General features: G+C 38.6%; 1 protein-coding gene across 1 annotated transcript in view; it reads left to right on the top strand.

The window, feature by feature from the left end:
• LOC126404200 (glucosidase 2 subunit beta-like) overlaps positions 1-26,624 on the top strand; it is a 190,452-nt gene that overhangs the window by 7,890 nt on the left and 155,938 nt on the right. Inside the window, exons 5-7 of the mRNA XM_050067256.1 lie at positions 157-274; positions 6,720-6,849; positions 20,142-20,208. Coding sequence (XP_049923213.1) covers positions 157-274; positions 6,720-6,849; positions 20,142-20,208 — 315 coding nt within the window. The remainder of the gene's footprint in view (positions 1-156; positions 275-6,719; positions 6,850-20,141; positions 20,209-26,624) is intronic.

Genomic DNA, 26,624 nt, shown 5'->3' with positions numbered 1-26,624 from the left:
TTCTATTTTCCCATTTGGATTCCCGCTGCATTGTGGGCCCTTAAAAATTGGATTGCGCCATCTCAATGACCATAGCAGGGGTGGCCGATGTTTTCTCGGTAATGATGGGACTGTGCATCCTTTCTCTCTCTCTCTCTCTCTCCCGCTCTCCTCCAGGAATCTGGGACAGAGAGAGAGAGAATACGTGGAGGGCCAGATGAGGACCTTGGATGAGGGTTTGCAACTCAAGCAGCAACTGATTGAGGAGGGAGTGCTCCTCTGGAGGGAGAAACAGGTACACTGACTGTATTTTGCTGAAGTAACTACTACCACATGGCAGGCAGCAGAGCTACAGGATGGTCATTAGGGTTTTCCCTAAAAAGCTTTATCCTGTTCTTGTTGTGAGAAAACCAGCGACTTTCACTTGTGTGTTTATCACTGCTTTTCACTTGACCTGCACAGAGTATACACAAGGTTCATTAAGTGGTCTATATATAGTATATGACGGCCTATATATTTGAACTTAATCCCTGCATCAGTAGAAAACTGGTGACCTTCATTTTTGAGAAACAAGCGCCCTAAACAGACATAAAGTATAAAAAATACTACAGCAATAAATATTGGACATTTTGGGGGCCAGTGCATCTGTAAGCCCGTCAGGGGTGGTCAAACTGTCGTAGTCACAGAACTAGGCTTATCACTGAGTTCACATATGTCTGAAAATAATTAATTAATGTTAATGCATAATGAAATATGTTGGATTATTATTTCTTAATTTATTGGGATTTTTGAGGTAACGATACAATAAAACATAGCATTCGAATACTGATGTGAACATCCATTATTAGGCAATGATTGAAGCTCTGAGGCATTTGGGTAAACCCTAGTTTGGTGTGGTGTATGGTACAATAATTCTGCACCTGTAGCCTATTGACTCACACACCGGGGTGCAGTGTGTGTCCTGTAGCCTTCATAATGAACACTGGCCTGTCAGAGCCCATTGCAGTTAACATGGTGAACCCAGGGATGGATCCTGAACTGTTGCACAGACCTTTGGCACAGATTCATACACTGTATGCTGTGAACTAATTTCTGTCTGCTGTGCATTCAGTGAATTTATCTGGTTCACTCGGGTGCCATTTATACCTGGGTACATGGTTTTTCTTCCTCTTTTTATGCCTGTCTTTGGGTAGGTACGTATATACGCCCATCCGTACCATTCTCATGAAAGCAATATCTCAAAAGCGCCTTGAGGGAGTTTCTTCAAATTTGGCACAAGGATTCATGTAGACTCAACAGATGATTAGTTTTTGGTGGTCATACGTCAAAGGTCAAGGTCACTGTGACCTCATCTGTCTCATTCTTGGTCAATTTTGGTAGTCAAGGGTCAAGTTCACTGTGACCTTGCGTCTGTCTCATTCTCTTGAACACAGTATCTCAAGAAGTCATTAAAGAAGTTTCCTTAAATTTGGCATAAACGTCCACTTGGACTCAAAAATGAATTGATCAGAATTTAGTGGTTGAAGGTCAGAAAGGTCAAGATCACTGTGACCTCGTCTGTCATATTCTTGTGAAGGCAATATCTTAAGAATGATTCGAGGGATTTTTGTCAAATTTGTCACAAATGTTCACTTAAATTGAATGATGTACTGATTAGATTTTGGTGGTCAAAGGTCAAGGTCGTTGTGACCTTGCGTCCGTCTCATTCTCGTGAATGTAGTATCTCAAGAAGTCCTTAAGGAAGTTTCCTCAAACATCCACTTGGACTCAAAATTGATTAGAATTTAGTGGTCAAAGGTCAAGGTCACTGTGACCTCACAAAACATGGTTTTGGCCATAACTAAAGACCTCATACTCTAATCATGAAAAGAAATCACACAAATGTCTAACAGGATATATTGATACAGTGATTACATTTTACTTTCTAAAGGTCAAAGGTCATCTTCACTGTGACATCATGATGTTTTGCAAAAACACTTTTCTGGCTGTAGTTCAACATCGTATCACAGGAACAGAAGGCATTTGGTCAGATGCTAAATTGGTGACTCTAATCTTGGGTGTCCATCCTGAAACTGTGCTGATTGTATTGCCCTTATGTGCTGTCATGGGAACTATGGGTGTGAAGCATCCATGTTTTCACAGACAGGGATGTAAACTGAAAGTGCTACCTGACTGGTGCGCAGAGGCATTCAGCCGCGAGGCAGTAATTCTTGTAATCTTTTGTTATTGTCAGTTACCATATTAAGACAGAATGGCCCTAAAATGATAATTAAAATTAGTGGTGTGTTTCTATCTGGTGGCTACTGTGTGTAGATATTGTTTCTATTATTCCCAATAGATTTAATTATGTTTTCATCTTGGCTACTTTGTGCTGCCACTTAGTAACTGCAGTCTTATTACCTGGCTCGCTAGCCAACACACTTGATTGATCGAGACATTGAGGTTAATTTGCTTTTATATGTGTTGCATACAGAGAATTCCTGATCTCAATGAGCAGCTTGTGCTCTATGATATTGTTTTGACCATACATGTTAGTGACATCTGCTGCTACAGACGTCTGCTGTGCACTTTCTAACACCAACCTCTGCCTGCTGTGTAGTTAGTTTTTGCCATGTCATTGTAAGATGTTCACTGTTTTCTTGCTCTACGAACTGACACAAAGCATTTTCCCAGCCACTGGCTCACTTGCATCACTGTTTTAGTTGATTAATTTCTGCCATTTCTTCATGAGCGTCCTCCCATGTTAACATAACAAACACAATATTCCAAATGTTTCACATCTCCCATCCAAACAATTCTGGTTTCTAGTCATCTGTCACCCATAAACACCCTCATATTCTTCTCTTGCCAGAAACTTGGTGTTTTACTGTGTCTTTTAAGGATTTCTGCTGAAACTGCTTCATTTGCAATCACTCTAAAGCTGTAAGGAGTCAGTGGTTGGGGGTAAGTCGGCATAAGTAAACAAGCACCTGAGTGATCAAGCCCATTTTGAATCAACATGCTCCTTTTATAGAGCTTCAAGGAAGTACTTCACAGTTTCCCCTGCTCTCCATTTCAACAAGCACTAGGCCAAATTAGAAACTGGAGCCCTGGAGTTCGGTGCAAATTAAATTGGTAAATTTGGCAGCTGAGGATCTCTTTAGATGTTTGTTAGTTATATTTACTGGTTCAGTGGTCTCATTACTTAATGCATTACCTTAATTTGGGAAATACAAGTTGCCCTCCCTGTACTGTTTAACGGTCAAGTGTAGCTCACCTACTACATGTTGCACATATAAAGATAGTTTTCCTTTTTTGTAGTGCATTAGTAATAGAAAATTGAAAAGTGTGAGACCAGAGTACCATTAAATGTGTAGTTATGGTCATTTTAAAGTATGTATTTGGGATTCTGAAGGACTAATTGGCAGCTGAAAAATGTTTTACAGTTCTTTGACTCTCTCAGGGCTGCCCTCAATCCTTGTGTTATCTTCTGCATTTATTATGTGAGAAATTACTTTATTCAAGGTATTTTGAAGCACTTTACACCATTTGTGAATAAAAAAATGCATTTCACGAATGTCAGACTTGTTTAAAAGATGTATGGAGGATGGAGTTACAAGATACCACTTGTTTGACAACAGAGATTTTGACCGAAGGCCACTTTTTTTCACACATATGCGCTCACACATGTCTGATTTGCCAGCTGATGGTCTCTGAGTGTGTACCCTGCACATTTTTGTTCCTTTTTTTTTTTTTGTTCCATGTTCTTTTCTGTGGCGGCTGATTGGCAGATCGAGGCTGAAGTGTCACCCGGTCCTTGTAGCCTAGCCACACACCGTGATCCTACCTCTCTCAGTGCGTCTTTGTTGATATGGCAGGGTCACCTCAGGGGCCTCGTCTCGGGAAGCCTTACACAATGGCACAAAAGTGAACTCTTCCTGCAGTTCAAGGGTTAAAGAAAAATGTGCTGCTGAGGAAACAGGATGTTAGGAAACTTTTTAATCAAATTAGAAGCCTTTGAATAATGAAAGCTGATTCTAGCTCGTCAGCACTGCGTGTCCTAATTGGTATTCAATACAAATAGGTATTCGATAAAAGGAGGAGGAGGTTTGTGATTATCTTTCTGCACAGTTTAAAGCAAGGAACGGTGTGCAGCATTTGCTAGCCCTAAATCCTTCTTAGAAATATTTTTTTTTCTCAATATAGCCTTGTCTGAATTTTGTCAGGATTTGAGAGGAACATGTGGTGCTTTTTCTGTCCAAACTGTACTACAGTTTTCTCACATAACACAGCAGGGAAAACTCTCAAACACTGAGTACTGAATCAGCACTCCTTGATGTTTTAAAATGAAAAACTATATCATTTTGACTCATCCCAAATGGAATATTTCTTTTTTTTCCAGATTAAAATGAGACTAAACAGAACATCATCATCATAAAGCTTTAATTTATGGAAGCACAAATACTATGTACACTAGTTTCTAGTGTTTTATATGATATTTTAACACTATCAAACATCATAATATATAAATTCCTTGATATCAATATATGAACGATACTGTAGGACTGACCACTTGCGCTTTTCGTATTTAAAATATGAGTTTTTTCATTATTAATCATCAGCAATGTGGATATAATGACCAAGTGGGTGAAGGCAAATAATAGAACATCTAGAACAGTCTGGTAACTTCAGAAAATTATAATACTTTACTGTAATTCAGCCTTTAAAAGACGTCAGCTATTACATTAATATCCAAAATAGAAGACACTATCTAGTCTTATATCATGATATCGATATCATATTGATTTATTGTCCAGCCATACTGTGGAGAAATTTTTCGTCCACATGTTATGACTGTTAATCACAAGTTAATATGTTCTTGTACTCTCAAAATGGAGCCCATAAATCACTGCAGCAAACTGAAGGCGGCTAAGCAAGCAGCGTGGCCTAGAAAGGTAGTCATCCCTATCCGAACCAAGCAGAATTCATCACTGCATTATGAGAGTCTCTGAGGAGAGATCGGAAGGCGGTACACACACACACACACACACACACACACACACACACACACACACGCGCGCTTTCATATTAATTGGTCCATTACAGAGAGTGATGATAGGTTGTGCTTGGTTGTCAAAAGCTGTCATTTTTGGTGTGACAGCAACACCTCCTGACGCAAGTGATTTAAATAGTCCATTGTGAAGGCCCGACTGCTGTCGTACAAGTTTTTGTAAACACACGGGCTGGTTGTGGTCTGGAGGTAGATATACTGATGCAGAAAGAAAGATAAGGTGAGAGGAGGAGATACGAACGGAGACAGATTCTAAACACCTGTTAACGCCAATTCAGGCACTACTTTCTACAAATACCTTTAAGGCTATAAGTCAACTATCCTGTGGTCAACACTTGAATTGTGTCACTATAACTGTTGACTGTTAATGTTATTTTCCCCTCAGTAAAATATAATCATGATTGTCTTGAAAATAATACTCTAGCTTAGATTAACAAGGTTCTTTTAGGAGACTGACATTGCCGTCCCTAGAGCCAGTGCCAGAAATGCTCCAAAATGATCTACTTTTTCCAAACTGGAAAGTAGTAGCTCTACTATATGTTAAATCTACAGTGCAAGCCTTAAAGGAGCTCTATACAGCACTCACAACATTAAGAAGAAGCAAGCAGTATTTGCTAATTTAATTTTGATTTAATTTAATTTGATATACTTTATTAGTCCCCAAGGGGAAATTCAATGTAAATGAAATGAAATTCTGTGTAACGATGTTGGTGGAGTAATGGCGCCCTGAGCAGAAATTGAAGTCACTCTACCTCTGTGTGTGTTGTAATGCGAGCTTCTCTGTCCTTTGTTGTGGTAGCCAGTCTGGCTGCATGTGCATATAGTACATGTGAGTCCTGTGTCTGTATTCCACTTCCTAGCTTATCGACACAGCTTTGGACTGCGTTCATATGGTGGTTACCGCATTATAGATGTCTTTACCCAAGGTGGCGGAATGTCGTTGCGAAAGCGTAACGCCCATCTTCCAGTCCCCCCTGATTACACCATTATCTCTGTCAGCACTGTTGCTGTTGTTAGCACTGTTGACGCTGTTAGCACCTTTTGCGGCGTTAGCTGCTACTTTCCGGCTCTGCCATGGCCATGTTGAGAGCCGTGTCCAGGCAATCCCGGCTCTGAATCATAGATATGTGTGATATGTTTGTCACACCACAGAAAAGTGTTATTAAGCATGCAGCCATATATGAATGATTAAAAAAAGTCACAAAGTATATAAACCAACATTTCAAAATCATGAAAAAATAGGCAGTATGCTCTGCTCTGAGATGCTGGGGGCGTGTCCGCTGAATGCATGAAGTCATACCCCGTTTTTTAAATTGTAGGACTGCTATGGATGCTCCATCTAGAGACTTTATTGGACTTATACAACCATACGTGTTTGAGTCACTAGAGTTTTACAAAACAAAAATTTACAAAAAAAACAAACAGATAAAATTATATATTAGATCTAACAGTGGTGGGAAAGTACCATGGGGGGTTTGATTGAAACAGAATGTCCAGTTGTGCTTGTATGCGCTACAGGTTAGGGATAATATCAAGAAGACTGACTGTAAAACTAGACAAGCGTATCACTAACTATTTGTGCTGTAATTGTAATTGAATGGGATGAAAGTGTCCATCACCTGCCAGCTAGAATGTTTCCCATGTTACGCTGATCTTAGACTTTGTGTTTCTCTCTATCATCTCTCTTCAGGCGCAGCTCAGAGAGCTTCAGCAGGTAGCCGAGGACCTACAGATCAAATTAGAGGAACACAGAAGGAAGAAACATGAGGCCGACCGACTCAAAGAGCAAACATTAAAGGCTCTGGAAGCAGGGGACAGCAGTAAGTGTTTTGCCACCTTAACCTCCCATGATTTGGTTTGAGTCCATTCAAAGCAATTTGGTCAATCCACAGAATTGCTCCGGTTTGTAGATATAGTTAGGTCATTGTTACAGCTACCACAGGGCAGCTTCCGTTTTATTTCAGCTCAGCCTTACATTCAACAAAAGTAAATTGACCTTAGCTCCCCAGGCCAGATAGTCAGGATGACAAATGGTGGAACATCAGAAACAGCTGGAAGGGTTAAATACAGATGCCTCTGCCATTGAAATAAATGGACTCGGAGAGGACTGCTGAGCAACAGCATATTGCAGTCCCACAGCTCTTCTTTCACGTTCCTCAAACCTTCAGAGAGAAGTTGCTTATGACTCACAGGAAAATTCCCTTATCGCTCCAAGCACTAGCTGGCTCGGCATTTTAGTGACGTTCAGACCTGCGTATGTGAATGTACAGAAAGTTGTGGGGCTGGATAGAAAATGGGCTCACTCAATTTTGCACTGAAGTCCAGAAGGATTAGAAGAATCATTACGTGCATGTGTTAAGAAGGCAGGGGATAGAGATTACTGGAGCTAAATTAGCTCAAAGTTTTAGATTGTTAGATTGTTGCAGAATGAATGTTTTTCATATTCCCATTTGTTATGATCTACAAAAACATGCACCTTTAATACTGGTGGGAAACTTATGGAAGCCTGTTTTTACCAGTGTGATGAAAAAATGATCATTTTTGTCATTATAATAAAACATTTAAAATTAATGACTAAGTATTTCGAAATGATAATCAATACCAAGTCTTTTTTTTTTTTTTTTGTTTTGTTTTAGAAAGTCTGTCATTATTTTAAGATACACGGTCATTATTTTGAGATACTAACTCATCATGTCTCATCTCATCTCATTTTGTGATAGTAAGTCAATAATTTTATATACAGATTCATCATTTTAAGATACTTAGTTAATGTTTTTGAATTACTACCTCATTTTGTGGTCATTATTCTAAGGTACAGAGTAATTATTTTGAGATACTTTATTACTAACTTATTTTGAAATACTAACTCATTTTTTGAGATACTAAGTTATTTTGAGAAACTAAGTCATTATTTTGAGAAACTAAGTCATTATTTAGATACTCAGTCAATAATTTGAGATACAAAGTCATTATTTTAAGATGCTTAGTCATTGCTTTTGAATAACTACCTCATTTTGAGATACTAAGTTGTTATTTTGAGATACTAACTCATCATTTTAAGATACTAAGTCATTGTTTTTGAATAACTACTTCAGTTTGAGGTACTAAGTCATTATTCTAAGGTACAGAGTAATTATTTTAAGACACTTAGTCATTTTCTTTTAGGTACAAACTTGTTTTGAGTTATGAAGTCATTATTTTAAATTACTAACTCATTTTCAGATACTAACTCATTATTTTGAGATACTAAGTCATTTCTGTGATACTTACTCATTATTTTGAAAAACTAACTCATTATTTTGAGATAGTAACTCATTATTTTGAGAAACTGAGTAATTATTTTGAGATACTAAGTCATTATTTTGAGATATTGAGTCATTATTATGAGATACTAAGTCATTATTTTGAGATACTAACTCATTATTATGAGATACTAACTCATTATGAGATACTAACTCATTATTGTGAGATACTAACTCATTATTTTGAGAAACTAACTCATTCTGAGAAAGTAGATAATTATTTTGAGATACTAACTCATTATTAGGCGATACTAAGTCATTATTGTGAGATACTAAGTCATTATTATGAGATACTAAATCATTGTTTTGAGATGCTTGTAATTATTTTGAGATACTAAGTCACTATTTTGAGATACTAACTCATTATGCGATACTAAGTCATTGTTTTGAGATACTAAGTCATTATTTTGAGATACTTGTAATTATTTTGCGATACTAAGTCACTATTATGAGATACTAACTCATTATTTTGAGAAAGTAGATAATTATTTTGAGATACTAAGTCATTATTGTGAGATACTAACTCATTCTTTTCAGATATTAACTCATTATTTTGAGAAACTAACTCATTATTCTGAGAAAGTAGATAATTATTTTGAGATACTAACTCATTATTATGAGATACTAAGTCATTATTGTGAGATACTAACTCATTATTATGAGATACTAAGTCATTATTGTGAGATACTAACTCATTATTTTGAGATACTAAGTCATTATTGTGAGATACTAACTCATTCTTTTCAGATACTAACTCATTATTTTGAGAAACTAACTCATTATTTTGAGAAAGTAGATAATTATTTTGAGATACTAACTCATTATTTTGAGAAAGTAGATAGTTATTTTGAGATACTAACTCATTATTGTGAGATACTAACTCATTATTTTGAGAAACTAACTCATTATTCTGAGAAAGTAGATAATTATTTTGAGATACTAAGTCATTATTGTGAGATACTAACTCATTCTTTTCAGATACTAACTCATTATTTTGAGAAACTAACTCATTATTTTGAGAAAGTAGATAATTATTTTGAGATACTAAGTCATTATTGTGAGATACTAACTCATTCTTTTCAGATACTAACTCATTATTTTGAGAAACTAACTCATTATTTTGAGAAAGTAGATAATTATTTTGAGATACTAACTCATTATTTTCAGATACTAAGTCATTATTGTGAGATACTAACTCATTATTTTCAGATACTAAGTCATTATTGTGAGATACTAACTCATTATTTTCAGATACTAAGTCATTATTGTGAGATACTAACTCATTATTTTCAGATACTAAGTCATTATTGTGAGATACTAACTCATTATTTTCAGATACTAAGTCATTATTGTGAGATACTAACTCATTATTTTCAGATACTTGTAATTATTTTAATAATTATTATTTATATTACTAAGTCATTATTTAAGGTACAAAGTAATTATTTTCAGATACAAAGACATTATTTTAAAATACTAATTATTTTAAGACACTGAGTCTTTTTTTTAAAATACTAACATTATTTTGATCCAGTTTCTCATTATTTTGAGATACTAAATTATTGCTGTAAGATACTAATGAATCCATTTGAGATACAAAGTCATTATTTTAAGATACAAATTATTTTGAGAAACTAGATGATTATTTTAAGATACTAACTCATTATCTTGAGAAACAATTTTTTTTTTAGATAACTCATTATTTTAAAACACCAACACATTATTTTGAGAAGGCTTTTCATCATAATGACTTATAGGATCTTTTACATTACACAGGCAGAAATGGGCCTTCATAGAAACAAACACACCACTATGTAATTTGTAATTATTTAATGGTATTTTTCTCATTTTTACCATATTCTGCTGTTTGAATGCCAATGCATCAAACATCATTTGTCTACTTGTTAATGCATTGCCGTCATGTTTCTCACATTCTTCTCTGATGCCATGAAATACTATCAGTTGATAGTCTGCGTGGTGTCAAACTGGCCCTCAAGTGAAAGTTTTGATTGCAATAAAGGTCATTTGACTTTGCCGGTTCCTCTAAGCATGCATCCATCATGCTTCCCACTGCGAGAGTTGACCTTTGCCAGACATCATAGACACCCCATGTTCCTGAGCCTGTCATCCTTTGCTTCCATTACTGCTCATCTTCAGGGCGTAACAACCATCAATTTTCATTTCCGTGGCATGTCTTGTCCATGTTGGCTATCCATCTAGGCTTTTATTATGCCGTTCTAATGACAGTTTGTGTGTGTGTGTGTGTGTGTGTGTGTGTGTGTGTGCGCGCGCGCGTGTGTGTGTTGAAGTTGACGGGAAGTTCCAGTGACTGGAAGCCTTTTCTCCCCGCAACTTATGACATTACATGTTGATTAAAACTTAAAAATCAGAATAAGCACCATTAATCTGCCAACACTACTGTATAACTCAGCAAACACTTTATGGCCCCCCGATTGGCCTTGCTGTTATTATTCTGGGTGGCAAGTTAATACTTTTTTCATGCACATTTTAATTTAATTCCCGGTGATAAAACATGCACACAGTAATGCAGAGGTTGTACAAGTGAAGTCATCATCAAGGAAGTATTTTCCAACATTTCATACATGCTAACATCACATTTTACATTTGCATTTTATGCTGTAAGGTCAGTGTTTAAACCAAGTTGTAATCGAGTTTCGTGTCCACGTCTCAAAAGATTTTTGGATTGTAAAGCTTATCCTTAAACTACAGAGGACCCATGAGGACAAATATTGACGTATCCCAATTAAATATAGTAACATCACAAAGACGAAACACACTTTTTTTCATAAGCGACTTGTCTTTCCCTTTATGACCTGTCAATAGCCTGTGTCAAAATAGGAATGAAAAGCCAGAACAACAAGCAGCTGAGCCTGCAAAGGAGAACTTAACAGTCTTTCCCTTTACTGCTGCTGTCGCTCAAACATGTCTCCAGGGCTTCATGTGCAGTTATTGAGAAGTTTTAAAGGGCTGGGGTTTTTGTACCCTCAAAGGAAATTGCTGTTTCTCATGGTGCAGTGCTTTTGCCACGATGAAACAATAATTGCAGGGCTTGGAGGATCTGAGATATTGGATATTGTTATTAAAGTATGAGTTGTGCCATTTTATTTAACATGAGGAAATTATATTCCAAGAGTGTCTTTAGTGTACATGCTTTTGGAGGACTCTGAGCAGGTGCCAGATTTAGAAGAAGTGTTTCGGAGCTGCAGCGCTAATGTGATACTGTTTCACAGTCCAACAAATAATGCACATACTGTAGTGTGTGATTATCATGTTTTCAGGATACAAGGATGTTGGACATTGTTCTCACAGATTAATAGGACTACATTAATTAGCCGTATCCTGTCATTCCATTAGCTAGCTCGGTATTTACGATTCTGATGCACTTTGCAAAGCATGCTGGGAAATCTGGTTAAATCCTCATTGAATAACAAAGACTTTGCTGTGCCCGGCTTGTCAGAGAGGACACTGATCATGTTTGCGTGTTGTTTTTGTAAAAAAACAAAACAAAACCCTTTTTAATGCCAACCTCAATAAGCTTCGGGTTCACATGGAGGTCTCTTCCATCTCTGATGATGTTTACTTGATATGATCCCCTCATAAAGAGACACATTGTATTTTATGTCCGTTACTGCGTTTAATGGTACGTCCCAATATGCAAAGCTACACTGGCTCAGAGTTCAACCACAGTTTGAGGAGATTTCCTCAAGTTCATCGGTAATCCAGTGGTTGACCTGATTTCTCTAGTGGAACATCTTGCAAACCACCCCCCTGCTTCTCATGTTTCCAAAGGTACATGAGTGCAGTGAGGCAGTTGAGTTAAATTGAGTTTAATTTAATGTAATTTAATGTAATTTATTTAGTAAATTGAAGTCCCCCTCTCCTTAAAATTTTTTTTTTTTTTTTTTTTTAATATTTATGTCCCATAAAAGCAATTTGCTTCACTACACTGCCACAGTGTTTCCCACAAAACTAGAGTCTATGTTTGGTGGTAGCCTCTGTGTCCCCCTAAATGCAGAGGTTTTTTGCAGGTCATTGAATGCAGCGCGGAGCTAATCATTTTGAGTTCTTTTTTATCCCTAAATAGTCTTTAAAGTTTGAGTCATGGAGTGGATAATTGTCTGATCTGAGCTGATCAGAATAGATCGATGGATAAGAGGAGCAGCTGCTGCAGAGGCCAGTGAAACTAAATGATCTATTAATGATTAAGTTTCACTTTTACTGCCCCTGGCTTTCTGCTGCTCCGGCTGGGCCCAGGGTACGCTTTGCACTCTGTATATATATATGTATATATATATATATATATATCCCAATAGCACTTCTTATGAGTGGTCCAGCTCCAACAATAAAAAAATCAGTACATGGCGGCAGATGTTGCTGTCGTGGCAGGCTGCCACAAATAAATGAATGTGGGAAACCCTGTGATTTTTGTCTTTGCAAAGTTTGTCACTAGAGCAGGGGTCGCGTTAACCGGATATTCTCGGTCATTGACCGGTTTTTTACAACAATGACCGGAAAATCTGAAGGCCGTCGGTCATTTGACCGGTTGCAATTACCACCCCTGCCCACTTGGCGGCGGAGTGCACAGTCAGTGGTTTAAGTGGCTGCCGTTTTCACACTGCAGAGAAAAAGTCATTCACCTGCTTCATGTAGCGTTGTTAACATAAGGGCCTGAACACACCAGGTGCGTTAGTGCTACAGAAGTCCTGCGAGTATACCACACCAGGTGCGTTAGTGCTACAGAAGTCCTGCGAGTATACTCGCAGGCGCTTGACTGTCCACACAGGCAGCGTATTTCTCCTGCGCTCTCCGCGCCGGTTAAACATCGACTCTACTCGTCTGTTCCCGTCAGTACTCGTTTTTTCACTTCAACAGGTCATTTTAAACATGGGTAAGTCCATATTTTAATCGTTTTTTATAACGTAATTAGTTAATGACAATTTGTCATTGAATGTCCATGTATTGAACGTGTTGGATTAACACTGAATGAATAGGGCATATTGTTCTGACCATTTTATTTATGTAGTCTGTAGGCTCAGTGACACAAAATTAAAATTGTAATGAAGTGATTAGGGTATTGAAAAATGTGTTCGGTTATGCACTGTTGTGTTTTTTTAAATTATAAACATGGTATTCCCTCACGTTCCTCAGTGCATGCTATTATTTTATTTTGAAAATTGGCCGGATTCTCTCGTCTTTTCTGTGTCCGACTTCCTGTTTGGTACGATCCGCTCTATCCAGCTTGACAGAAGCGCTCGTGGCTCGCGTGTAGACCAGACGCCGAACTGAAGCGCTGCGGTGTGTGCATGTCTGTTCATCTTTTCGTTCATGTCCTTATTAATGCACACTTTATAACTTGCTTGTTGGATTTATTAAAAACGAACGAATGAAAACCAAATGTCTTTGAATATCTTTATTATCATTTAAAAACGAAAATTAAAATGACCGGTAAAAATAGATTATGACCGAATTTTTATAACCCTGTCGGTCAAAATGACCCTGTCGGTCAAAAAGTCTAGCGCAACCTCTGCACTAGAGAGTAGTGATGTCACAACACTGTGATTCAATACCTTGAAAATAATGATTTTTGATACTAAAATTGGAGGAAAATTGGCATTAAGGACATAACCTGTTTTAAATTAGAGATTAATATAACAAGGCTATAGCTATCAACAAGGACTTTTATTGGTTTGTAGCAGAGAACAACAGAATGACTGTAGTAAACGTTAACATTAGCTGGTACCAGTGTACTGATACTGCCGAAAATGAGTTTTGAAATGGTTTCAAATATTCGGAATCGACAGGTATCGATGATTTGATATGTTTGGCTACAGAGGTGTTATCAAATTCCTTACTGAAAGGGTCTGCATTTACGTAAAATCTGAGATTTAAACATTCGGCGGGTAACCTAGATTAGGTTCGTCACTAATACAAAAGCCAGTTGCTATCTAATACTGGAAACGCATACGATGGGGGAACAGACTTCGACACACTGCAGGCAAAGAAACCTGAAACCTCCAGTGCAGGGCGGACTTGTCAGTACATAGAGCAGAGTTAGCATTAGCATAGTGAAAGTTTGGACAGCAAACATGATAGGCATGTGCAGTTTTTGGATGTAAACCCTATCAACCAAAACCCCTGTCGTAGCAGATGTTATTTTATGTTTCACACTGCCTGTTGGCCTACAAGCTAACAAACAACATAAATAAAAGATGCTAACTACACTTACCATTCTGATACGTCTTCTAGTCGCTGATTTTGTGCACAACAGACTCCTCGCTTGAGACTGGGTCTGACTGAGGCTCAAACATGTATGGCTGAATCTTTCCGATATCTCCTCTAATTGTAGCCATCTTGATGCCCATAGCTTTTTCACCAGTCAACCTACAGAAGGCAGACGTAAAACCTACCGCAAGCAGCAGTGTTAGGCGGCTGCGACCCCGGATCCAGGATTTCTGGATGCCTCTTTTTCAGATTTTCTTAATGTAGGAAAACCACGTTAAACAAAATGTTAGCACTAGTGTAAGTACTAATGACTTTAAATGTATTGAGGTAGAAGAATGCCTCAGCAGCCAAACCACCACTGTTGTAGCCATGCCATACATCACAGCAGCTTTCTTACTGTCCATTTTGTATGAACCAAATCAAATTAGTTGTTTTTCAGTTCTGTCAAACATGGACATAATTCATGGTTCGTCCTTTTGGATGTGAGACTCACGCAATTTCACCTTGAAATTGCATCTATATTTGGTTGTTTTTCCCATCCATACAGTCATGCATAATGATTAGACAATGTCATATTCATGTCATATCTGGAGTCATATTTATTCATACATTTCCCCAGCAGTTGTAGATCCATAGCGGAGTGTAAATGTTAGTTATTACATAGTCAGCGTTGCCATTTTTATTTATTCAGGCTCTCCATCCCCTTTTGAATTATTTGTATTATTAGCGATTCATAAAACCACACTGCAGCACAACAAATTGCACCTTGTTCTTATCAGACGGTATTGTTGGACTGACCATAAAATTTTGATGCATAAATAAGGAAACCACAGGGGCATTCATTTGGTGCACGAAGGTTTGGCACTCAAAGTAAATTCTCACAGAATAACAGAAGCTTATCTATTCCCCTACCATACTGTAGCCTAAGGGAGATCATTAGTGCTTGTAAGAGAAGATGATTATTGATTTTGCCATATTAATAAAGTCATTTGGCTAATTATTAGCAGGAGCCTAGAGGCATAGAAGTATTTCACAACAAAGTGCCAATAACAGAAAAATAAGACACGTTGATGCAAAGGCCTAATTTACACCTTCTAGAAACATGTGATCTGTATCTGGAGACGCAGTCTTGATAATAAAATATGATCACAGGCCTTTGAATGCACACCTGCTCGTGTCTTCTCGATTCCTCGGGCATTGTGATCAGATCTCAATATGCCAATTAGATAGGTGGAGCTGGTGGATTTGTTGAGTGTGGTTATCCTTCGCCTCATTGTAAGACACCGTCAGATGTTTTGCTTTATATTGGCGCTGGTGAGAGCTCGTTTCACACCCGTTTGCCATCTGCTCAGTGACGACTTTATAAATTGGGGAAATTTGTAGCATGTTTCCGCTTTTGCTTGAACTGTTTTATTCCTCTGCAGTGCGATTTAAAAAAAAATGCATTTCTTCCAGATGTGGTCTGAATGATCCAACAGCATTTGGATTGCAATGCAGTACACCAGCATTACCGTGCATTTTCCTTGTCCTGATATCCAGATACAGGTCTGCATGTTAATAGTAGGTGTCATAGGCTCATAGAAATATCTTTTTTTCTATCCTGTTAGTCAAGTTCATCCCAGTTCCAGAACCACTGGTTAAGTCTTGAATGAATTGACAGCCTTACCTTATGTCCATCAGGCCATGCCAACGCTGCTAGTGAGTTTAATGACTGACTCATACTTTTGTTGGATGGGTTTGAGGTACGTCTACCTCCTCTCTTAAAACACAGACCTTTGCCGTTTTTACTTTTGCTTCTCTGTGCTGTTCCATTAAGGATACGGCACTTTCAACTTGCACATAGGCACTCAGTAGCAAGCTTACACGTAGGACTTGGACTACTATCTCTCAATAAAAGCTGCTGTCTGGTGTCTGTGTTACCATTAACATCTTTGTGCCATATAGCTTATGTATGAGGGTCTTTGTACGTATGCATGTAATCCTATATATGTTGGATTTTGCACAGGGCTGCATGGTTATTAAGAAACATGTAATATGCAGTGAAGACACAAAATTAGTCTTCCAGGTTTCTGGATTTCAGTAGAAGTTCCCCCTGAGGTAACCCAGATGCAGCAAATCAGTGCCAAACATTTCATGTTCATACTGCTTTGATATACTCCGATTTCCCCCCACTATTTTAAGCTTTTATTATTTTATGTTTCAGTTTATGGTCTGCACCTTAACCACAATGCCACCAGGGCTCCTTGTAGCTCATTTATATTTATTTTTTTATTTAATTTTGCCACTGCAATTGTCCCATGCTTTTGTGTAAAGTGTAGATGTTCTGCTGCTAAACATAATTCATCATCTGTATTTTCTAAATATTCAGAAAACATGCAAAAGGGAATGATGGTATAAGCAGAGGCAAACATGGAGTGCGTTTACATGGACAGTTTAATGCCCTTTTCATTTGGAATGAAAGTTCCTTCCTGTTAAAAGTGACCTTGTAAACGCCTAATTCGGAATGAAAATGGCCAATGCGATTGAAAATTCAATCCGATGTAAGGGGCTGGAATATTCTGTAGCTAATTCCGAATGAAAGAATTTCTCGCACTTGTATACACTCACTCCTCTTCAAGTTCATTCCGGTCTTTCCGCACATGCTCGTTTCCTTGCCCTTCTGGCGCGATGACGTATATAGCGCAGTGCGACTCGTTGCACTCACCGGTTTCCATACGCCAAAGCACGGTCTTCTACCTTCCTTCTCCTCCTCAACAGACGAAGCATTAGCAGAACAAGGTTGTTGTCGTGCTGCTGCTTCAAGAATATAAGCAAAACAAGCCCGAAAAAGGCACTAAGAACGGCGACGTCAAGCATCTTATTATCCGGAGCAAGGACTACAGTGTTTTCTTCCGGTAAACATAAACACGTAACATCAGCCCCGCCCCCTATCCAATCAGAAACCTTCCCTGCCCCCAAACCTTGCGCAGACCTGAATAAAGGCGATTAACCTCATCTCCCGTGTAAACCCTCATTCGGAATGAATATTTCCCATGTAAACTACCTGGAAAAACTTTAATTCCAAATGATTTCATTCAGATTTATTTCATTCTGAATGAGAAGCCATCATGTAACCGCACCCATTGTGAAATGGGGATTTGATAAGGCTGCACAATTAATTTAAATATTATCGGAACACCGCAATATCCAAATCACAGGAACTTTTTTTTTCCGATAAAGACAAAATGTGTCACAATACACTGTTATAAATGAAGCATTGTTTTCCCCACGCCCAAACGTGAGCGAAACCATTCTTATTTGGTACAGACCAAAGCAATAATCACATTGTTACATTTTTTCAGTGAAAAAGAAATGCAAAAATTACCATTCCCACTAAAATTGCAATTCATATCGCAATCGCAATATCTGTCAAAAATAATTGCAATATGATTTTGTATTGCGTATCCTACAGCCCTAGGATTTGACAGGTTAATTTGTCTTATTTGTGATACCTGTCATATCGGCTCTACGCGGTTAATTAATGCCTATTATTAACATGTGGGAACATACAAGAGAATAAGGCAGCGACTGTTACCACAACCCTGATAATGTATGAACAAATTGAAATTAGAAAGCCACTGATTTTGTACGCTGCAGTGTTCTTATTGTGCTGCAGTCTTCTCTGAATGCGACGCAGTATAGCTGAACCATCCAGTGCACCGTTTAGGTTAAAATAGTTATTTGCAGATTCTATCTTTATGTTTACAGTATGTGCTCTTTTCTGCAAAGTAAAGGTTCAGTGCAACACCTGCAGCCTTTTGATCCATTTCAATCTCAAAGCATTTTTTTCTCCCTCAGAAAAGGGGGTAATTTTCTGCCTGGAAATATTGCTTATAGTGTATAAAAGAAAGCAAAATGTGTGTTTTGTTAGCCTTGGAGTGAAGAGCTTCCAATAACAAAGAAAGCTCTGTGTAGATAACACGATCTGTAGCCTAGGCATAGATCTGCAGTCTCCTGCTGATATGTTCCATTTTCTCTGTTCTCTTTGTGCCTCTCTTATTTTACGAGTGTGCTGCGCTATCGCCAGGGCAACATGGGTGGATGAGTGATGGTGTCCATTAGTAAACATAGCCCCCTATATGTGCCATCGGCCTAAAGAGCCAATGTCTTGAACCTCCGTTCTGTCTTTTTTTTCTTCTTTTTTCGCCCTCCTACTCTCTCCTCACTTATTTTCCACATTCTTCCCCACTCTTCCTCTTACCTTTTACCACATTGCCCCCCCCCCCCGCCCCTGCCCCCACTCCATCTTTTTCCTCTTTCTCTGCCTTCCTCTCCTCCCTTCTCCATCTATCCTCCTTATGGTTGTTTTTCATAGCTACAGCTCTGCAGTAGAGGGAGGGATGAGACCATTTCTCTTACTCCTTTGTGCACTCATTTTTTTTTTTGCGAGACAGAGCGACTAGAGGATGGGTTGAGAATGTCAAGCATTAGGTTGGGAATAGAGCGCTGTTCAAACAAAAGAATAGGCCACTAATATGACAGATGCTGTGTGTATTGCAGAAGAATATTAGCAAATCTTGTTTTTCCCCTTGGCTGAGTAGAGTCAACAATGAGGGTGAGGAATCTGGCTGCTCTGTAGACACTTGCAGCTTCCAGTCATGTCGTGGGTGACAAGATGTGCTGTACACTCTTGCATCTTTTTAAACTTAAATCCAAGGAAACTGCTTGGCTTTATAAATATGGATTCATTTTGGCAAGGCTGCATTTATGAACTGGGGTTTAGTTTTTTTTTTTAGTTTTTTTTTTTTTTTTTACACCCCTACAGCTCACGCTCAACACAGGCGCTCTACTGTACACTGGGAAAAAAAAAATGCTAATTTCACAATTAGCTTTTCTGTAATTAGTACGGAAAGGTAATTGCGGCGGATGTGCAATTAGCATTATGTAAAGTGCTTTTCCCCAGACTTAGGGGCCAATCAGTTTGCCCCTTTACATTCTCCGTTCTGCTGATGATGTGGGAGACGCTTAGTGCCGAGCATAAGAGAACTTCCTCTCCCTCCCACTCCAATGAATGCGATTCACAAAATGAATCAGTTGGGGTCACATGCTCGCTGGAAAGGGGGTTGAGGAAGTTTTTGCGTCTCCTTTTCATCTGCCTGCGAATGTGAATGGAGAAGAGGGAAATCACTGTCATAGCAGCCGTTACAGCACAAAGCCTCCTGATTGCATTCTGGACTCTGACATGCTTTTTTTTTTTTCCTACAGGGAAACCAAATGTTCTTGCGCAGCGTGACTGACTCATTGCCTGATTGCCCAACAACCTCCACCCCCCCTCCCCTCCCAAACACCCCTCCGCTCCCCATATTTTTAAATCCAACTCCAGCTCTGTCCCTTTCTCCATCTTTGCCTCTCAGCTTGCATTCACATGGATTAGTGTTTATAGCAGTGATTGGTGATTAAACAGCAAGTCCAACGTGGCTGTGTAATAGAAAATATCACCTCTTTGTCGACTCATTGTGCTTATGACCGTGGTGCCTTAAAACTATCAGGTAGCTTTGCTTTAACCCAGATATGATTTTTCTTCTTAGGTCTCAAACGTCAGAACAGCTCAGTCAGCAGCACTTTCAAGTTACTGGACAGCAATAAAGATGGCAGGTAACTAACATGCTGATTATTTCATCATTGATAATTGTGGCTCCAGTTTTTATTCTCATGTTTTGCCCTGTGCTCACCCATTTTAATCACTCTACAAACTATGAAAACCCTCCAAAGCCCACGCATGTGTGATGTGTTAATGAAAATAGAAACCTTTTATATTAAAAACAGTGTTTGCAAATGTTTTTTAAAAATAAGGAATCCACCGATCCTTTTTTTCCGAATGCCACCACTGATATTTTTATAGTGAAACCGTTTTTTTTTCCCCTCAGGATTTTAGTGTGGCCAGGGTGAAAAGGCTTCTGTCACAGTATTTAGATTGCTATGAAATCCAATACTAAAGAAATTCTTAAAGCATATTTGCTCTCGGTTTGGGCTTTTCTCCTCCTACTGTGCAGTTTAAAAAATGTACCAGAGAGGGCTTGAAGGCTGGGGAGTGTGAAAAAAGGAACACGGTTGAAGGTTTTGAATCTTGCTTTATAATTCAGCTGCACCTTTTTTTTCTTCCAAGTGATCTACTGTCCTTGAACATTGTGCTTCTCTAACCGAGCTGCGCATTTTAACCACTGGATACTAAAATGAGCAAGGTCTAGTGAAATAAATATAGCTGTGGCACATTTTCAGCTCAGTTGTGGACAATGTGAGGGGAATTTTAAATGTGTACTATGCAGGATTTTCTTTACAAAACAATGTATAGGCTCATTTAAAAGTAATCCCTCTCAATTATTACTTAGGACTAGGGCTGGGCAGTTAATTGAAAATGAATCTATACTGACATTCAGAACCTCTAACCGATTTAATCCTGCCCACGTCAGTAATTTTGTTTTTTTAAATTCTGTTAATACTCTTTGACTGTGTGTGTTCATGTACTGTCCCTTTAAAAACATACCTCTCTGTGTTGTCACGTGACTCCGCCCAGTCCAATCCATGACCTGGAAGCAACATGAAGGAGAACTCCAACACCTAGCCAAACAGAAATAAAATGCTGTCCGTTGTTTGGACACATTTTGGCTCTCATGAAGAAAGAAATCAAATGTTAATGCAGCAAAAACATTGTTTCAGTGACCAAAGGTAACACCACCAATATGTTTTAGCGCTTGGGGCACAATCATGTCACCAAATATGAACAGTGCATGGCTCAAAAAAACAGAAAGAGCCTGATAAGCACCCAGCAACAAGTGCCTTCACGATGCAGCTTTTGAGAACACAAGCATTTACGAAGGCTACACAATATTCCAAATATTGAAATATTCATCTGTGTGTTTCCTTCCATTATTTTAAAATCACAAAGATAAGATTTGCATTTCATTACAAAAAATACCACAGCTTTAACAGTCGGGCATATTTAAAGTACAAACTTTGTCGGTGAAATATGAAGGCAAAAAACAAAAACAAGATAATCGTTCTTTAATCGTAATCGAGATAAAATGTTCAATTAATTGTGATATCGCCCAGCCCTACTTATGACCCTCGAGAGGTTTGTGGCGGTCTATTTATCTGCAGAGACTCTGCCTTCTGCCTGTGTTTTCTTATGTCGCCTTTCAGCGTGCACGTGAAGTCGGGACTAGCAACCAGGTGCCACCATAAGTTGCACACGTCCAAGAAAAAGCTATGAAAATGGCTGACACTTTGCCAAGAAAAAACACAAATATACTGAGTAGGTCTGCAACTAACAGTTATTATCAGTGTTGATTTATCTGTCAATAATGTTCTTGATTAATTGATTAGTTGTTGGGTCTGTAAAATGTCAGAAATTTTTGTCCATAACCTGAAGATGTTCAGTTAGCTCTCATTGATGAGTAAAGAAACCAGAAAATATTCACATTTAAGAAGCTGGATTCAGAGAATTTTTACTTTTTTCCCTTAAAAAATGACTCAAACCAATTAATGGATTATCACTTTAGTTGGTGGTTAATTATAGTTAAACTAATAGATTAATCAATTTATCGTTGCAGCTCTAATAGAGGGGCAAAATGCCAATTAATTGGAGTGAATCTGGGTTGGCTTTCACTTTCGCTTTTGCTGGCGATACTGTGTACAAACAGTAGCCGACAATCCCTGCATAGTTTACCTTTAAAATACAAGTAAACAACTCAAAAAGTCGGGCTATCCAAGGATCTTGCGGTTATATTAATGGCAAATTTTGGTCTTTGAGATGTAAAGCTTTCTCAATGGCAAACACTGCTGAATCATTTTAATAGCCATCAGCTACTTCCATAAATTTGCACACAAAAATTAGAAACGACCCTCCTTTAGGGCGTGTATTTATTTTTTATAGACATCTCAGCACGGAAACAAACGTAGCTTTATGTGATGGATAAAACCTGTAATTTGTGTCGGTGTGGATAAGGGGAAATATTACCATGTCACATGGGGCAACAAATTCACAGAACTCATGTTCACTTGCTTGTAATTGTTGTCGTCCTCCAGAGGAATCCTGCTAATGCAGCAAAGTGAAACAAAAACAACATGAAAGATGAGTACAATGAAGAAGATCCATAACACCAGATTATAATAACGACTCATATTTTTTCCTCTCACGTGCATTCTATCTTTTATTGCCCCTGCTATAAGACAAATGGGTGTTTCTGGAGCACCTAATTCACATCAATATGTATATGTACTACACTCATTAGTTCCACCTTAACTTCTGATGCAGGGAAGTCTCATCAGTCTGAGCTGAGTGCACACATCTCATTCCCTGAAACTCCTACGCCCATTTGTTCTTCAGCAAACTTCAAAAAGTAATTCATTGGCTTATTTGCATTGTTTAATCTTCAAGTCCCAACAGACCCACTTGTCGCCCCCCTACCCAATCTCCCAGCTTCCCCCTCAGCCACCCAAGCTGACTCACATGCTGTCGTGAGCAGTGTTTAACCTCTGCCAGCTTTAAAGCGAGTGGCATCCATTTTGCTTTGAAGCAAGATACTTAAATGTGCTGGCGGCTTGCAGAAAAACAGAGCGCGTCACATCCAATGAGCGTGTCCCCTCCGTGCTTTCTCTCCACTGCTATCCCCACCCATCACGATCCTCACCTTCCCACACCACGCCTGGAAGAAAAAAAAAATCAATACTGCTTAAGCTAACTGGGCATATTCTCCCGGAAAGGAAGCAGGGCTGGGCATAGTAAACTGAAAGCGCTATAAAACATATGGCTGCATCGAGGAGGAAGTGCTTGTGCAGCGTTTTTTTTCCAGGGAGCGCTATGTGCCCACTTATGCATTCCTGCGCCTGGATGTGTACCATTATTCAGCCCTTCTGCCCCCCTCCCAATCCCTCCCCAGCTCTGCCTCCATCCATCCACTCTATCCGCTCCATCCCAAGCGGTGTCTCTCCACGGGCTGCGCTTAAACAAACACATTACTAAGCTGAAATATCTGCAAGTGCCGCTTATTTCTATACAGCCATTGTTTCAGTCTGTCAGTCAATGGGATTCGGTGAGCTGGCCATCTTGAGGCAGGACATGTATTGATGCCCATTTGAATAAATCAGGAGGTGGAGGCTCTGTATATGTATGCTACATCACCATTTTTTCCTGTAAGGCTGTGCAGCTCACACGCCCAGGTGTCAAGCCTGATTTAGTTTCCGTTTTGATAAATGCAAAGTCCAGAGTCACTGCCGGTATACCTGATGCTTACACACTGCCAGGCAATTTGCTGACTTTGAACCGGATTAGCATGCACATTGCAGACTCTTTATCTTGTACAAAAAAGCTCTTGGCTTTGTCCCTAATGACACTTAGCAAAACGCTACCCCGTTCTTAATCCACTCGATTGGAATTGCTAATTATCTTTAATGCAGATTCACAGATAATTGTTCTCTCATTTATACTGTGAACTAATCTCATTTTTGTGTCTGTTTAGCCACCAATAATTATTGCTTCATGACAAAAATGGCAACAAATTTTATTTTCAGGGAGTTTCAAATCCATTTTGAAATACATGAAGAAATATGTCAGAAGCTAACACGCTGATTATCATCTTAATTGTATTGTCAAACAAAAACTAACTCTGTAGAAATATTGTTGCTCCAGTGATTTGTGGGTTAGCAGGTTCACACAGTTTGGTCTCTCTAGAATGTGTAGTCAGTGAAAGTTTCTTCCTATCAGTTTGTACAACCCCAGTTCCAAAAACGTTTGGATGCTGTGTAAATTAAAAACAGAATGCAATGATTTGCAAATCCTTTATGACCTATATTCAATTGAATACAATACAGAGACAAGATGTATCATGTTCATACTGATTAACTTTGTTTTTTTGTGAATATGAACTAATTCTGAACTCGATGCCTGCAACACATTCCAGAAAAGTTGTTACAGGGGCAACAAATTGTGAGAAAGTTGTTGAATGCTTGAAAAACACCAGTTTGGAACATTTTAATTGGGAACATATGATAATATCATTATTAGATATGAAAGGGGCATCCTCAAAAGGCTCTGTCGTCAATAAGAAAGGATGGGACAAGGTTCCATGTGAAAAGCTGCGTAGGCAAATGCCATAAAGCTTCAATTAATAGCCTGGGCTATTATTTGCTTAAATCACTGAAATCAACAGGCTTATATTTGGGACAGGCCTTTAATTCCTTTCGCACAAAATCACCAAAGATGGGAAATACAATCAAATTGTTTCTTTAAACCAGTACGAATATTACTTGTCTAAAAATGAGGCTTCAGATAATATATCAGTTAGCAGTCATTCATTTGATCTAGCTACTACAGACTGTTTCAGAGAGAGAGCGAGTTACTGCACTTGAGGATTATGGTACCCAGCATACAGACACAACACCACTTTATCCTGTTAAAACAATACTCACAACTTGGATTCATTTCTATGAAAGGAATCTAGACTAAAGGAATATGAATAACTTACAAGGTAATCGAGGAATGGACACATAATTTGAGGTAGCCAACAACCTGCTTTTATACATCCGAATAACTTCTATATGCGTCTCATTTATAAACATTGCGTATGCACGAAACGAGGCCTGAAAGAGGCGTACGCCACTTCCCACACAAAATTTGTGATCTATAAAACAGACTTGATGGGAGAAACTTTGACCCATGCATATGAACATTTTGGAGACGGAAAATTGGCGACGCGGATGGTGAGGTGGCAGCCTGATTGCAGAAATTGCCAAATATTTTTTTGGCGAACGCAGTTTTTGTTTTTTGTTTGTATGTACATTTTTAGTATGGATCCTCAAAATGTTCTATGAATTGGACCCCAGGCTTCTAATTGAGACAGGTGTGTATTTGTCAAAAATTTGTAGCCTTACCAGGCTCGTAAAAGGGACTGGGCATTTAATTGAGGTTTAACGGTAGTCAAACAGTTTAAGAACAACATGTCTTAAAGGGAAATTTCGGTTTATTTCAACCCGTCTCCTATCGTCCTAAATTTGTTTCAAGTGACTAGTGACATAGAAATAATAGTTAGCATGTTAGCCGTTAGCCTAGATACAGCCGGGGCGCATAGTAGCGTCAGACCTGTTAAAACTTAAGTGGACGGGCATACCTTCAAGTGCAAAGTTCGTCCACTAAACAAGCTTTTTTTCCACAAGGACCGCCTCATATCGTTAGGATAAATGTCAGAGAACATATAGAAAACGACATGTAAACGTGTTGTCTTACCTTACCGGTGTGCTGCCATGTTTGTTTATCCCTCTAGCTCTGTTTTCCAAAGCGCGGCTGAAATATCGCAAGAACAAGCAGCGATCTCATACCGTGCCTGAAATCTCGCGAGAACAAGCCGCAGCAGCTGCAAGGCAGAACCGGACAGTAGCCTGAAAAGTTCATTCATTTATTTTATGAAGATTTATAGAATAATGGCTGACTTTTTGCCAGACTTCGACTTTGTGGAGGAGGAATTTGATTTTGCAGAGTTTACATGTCGTTTTCTATATGTTCTCTGACATTTATCCTAACAATATGAGGCGGTCTTTGTGGAAAAAAAGCTTGTTTAGTGGACTAACTTTGCACTTGAAGGTATGCCCGTTCACTTACGTTTTAACAGGTCTGACGCTACTATGCGCCCCGGCTGTATCTAGGCTAACGGCTAACATGCTAACTATTATTTTTATGTCACTAGTCACTTGAAACAAATTTAGGATGATAGGAGACAGGCTGAAATAAACCGAAATTTCCCTTTAACTCACAATTGCAAGGACTTTATAGATTTCACCATCTACAATCCATAGCATCATCAGTCTCTGTAGATTAGAGGCAATGCTGAAAACCAACACTGAATGTTCGGACCTTCAACCCCTCAGACTGCACTGCATTAAAAACCAACACAATTTTATAAAAGATATTCCTACATGGGTTCGAGAACACTTTGGAAAACCACTGTCAATCTACAAATGCAAGTTAAGACTCTACCATGCAAAGTGAAAGCCATATATCAACAACATCCACAAACGCT

The sequence above is a fragment of the Epinephelus moara genome, chromosome 17 (assembly GCF_006386435.1).
Source record: "Epinephelus moara isolate mb chromosome 17, YSFRI_EMoa_1.0, whole genome shotgun sequence".
In the NCBI taxonomy this organism is placed as follows: domain Eukaryota; kingdom Metazoa; phylum Chordata; class Actinopteri; order Perciformes; family Serranidae; genus Epinephelus; species Epinephelus moara.
Note: the sequence above shows the minus strand (reverse complement) of the source record. Positions and strands in the feature narration are given on the sequence as shown.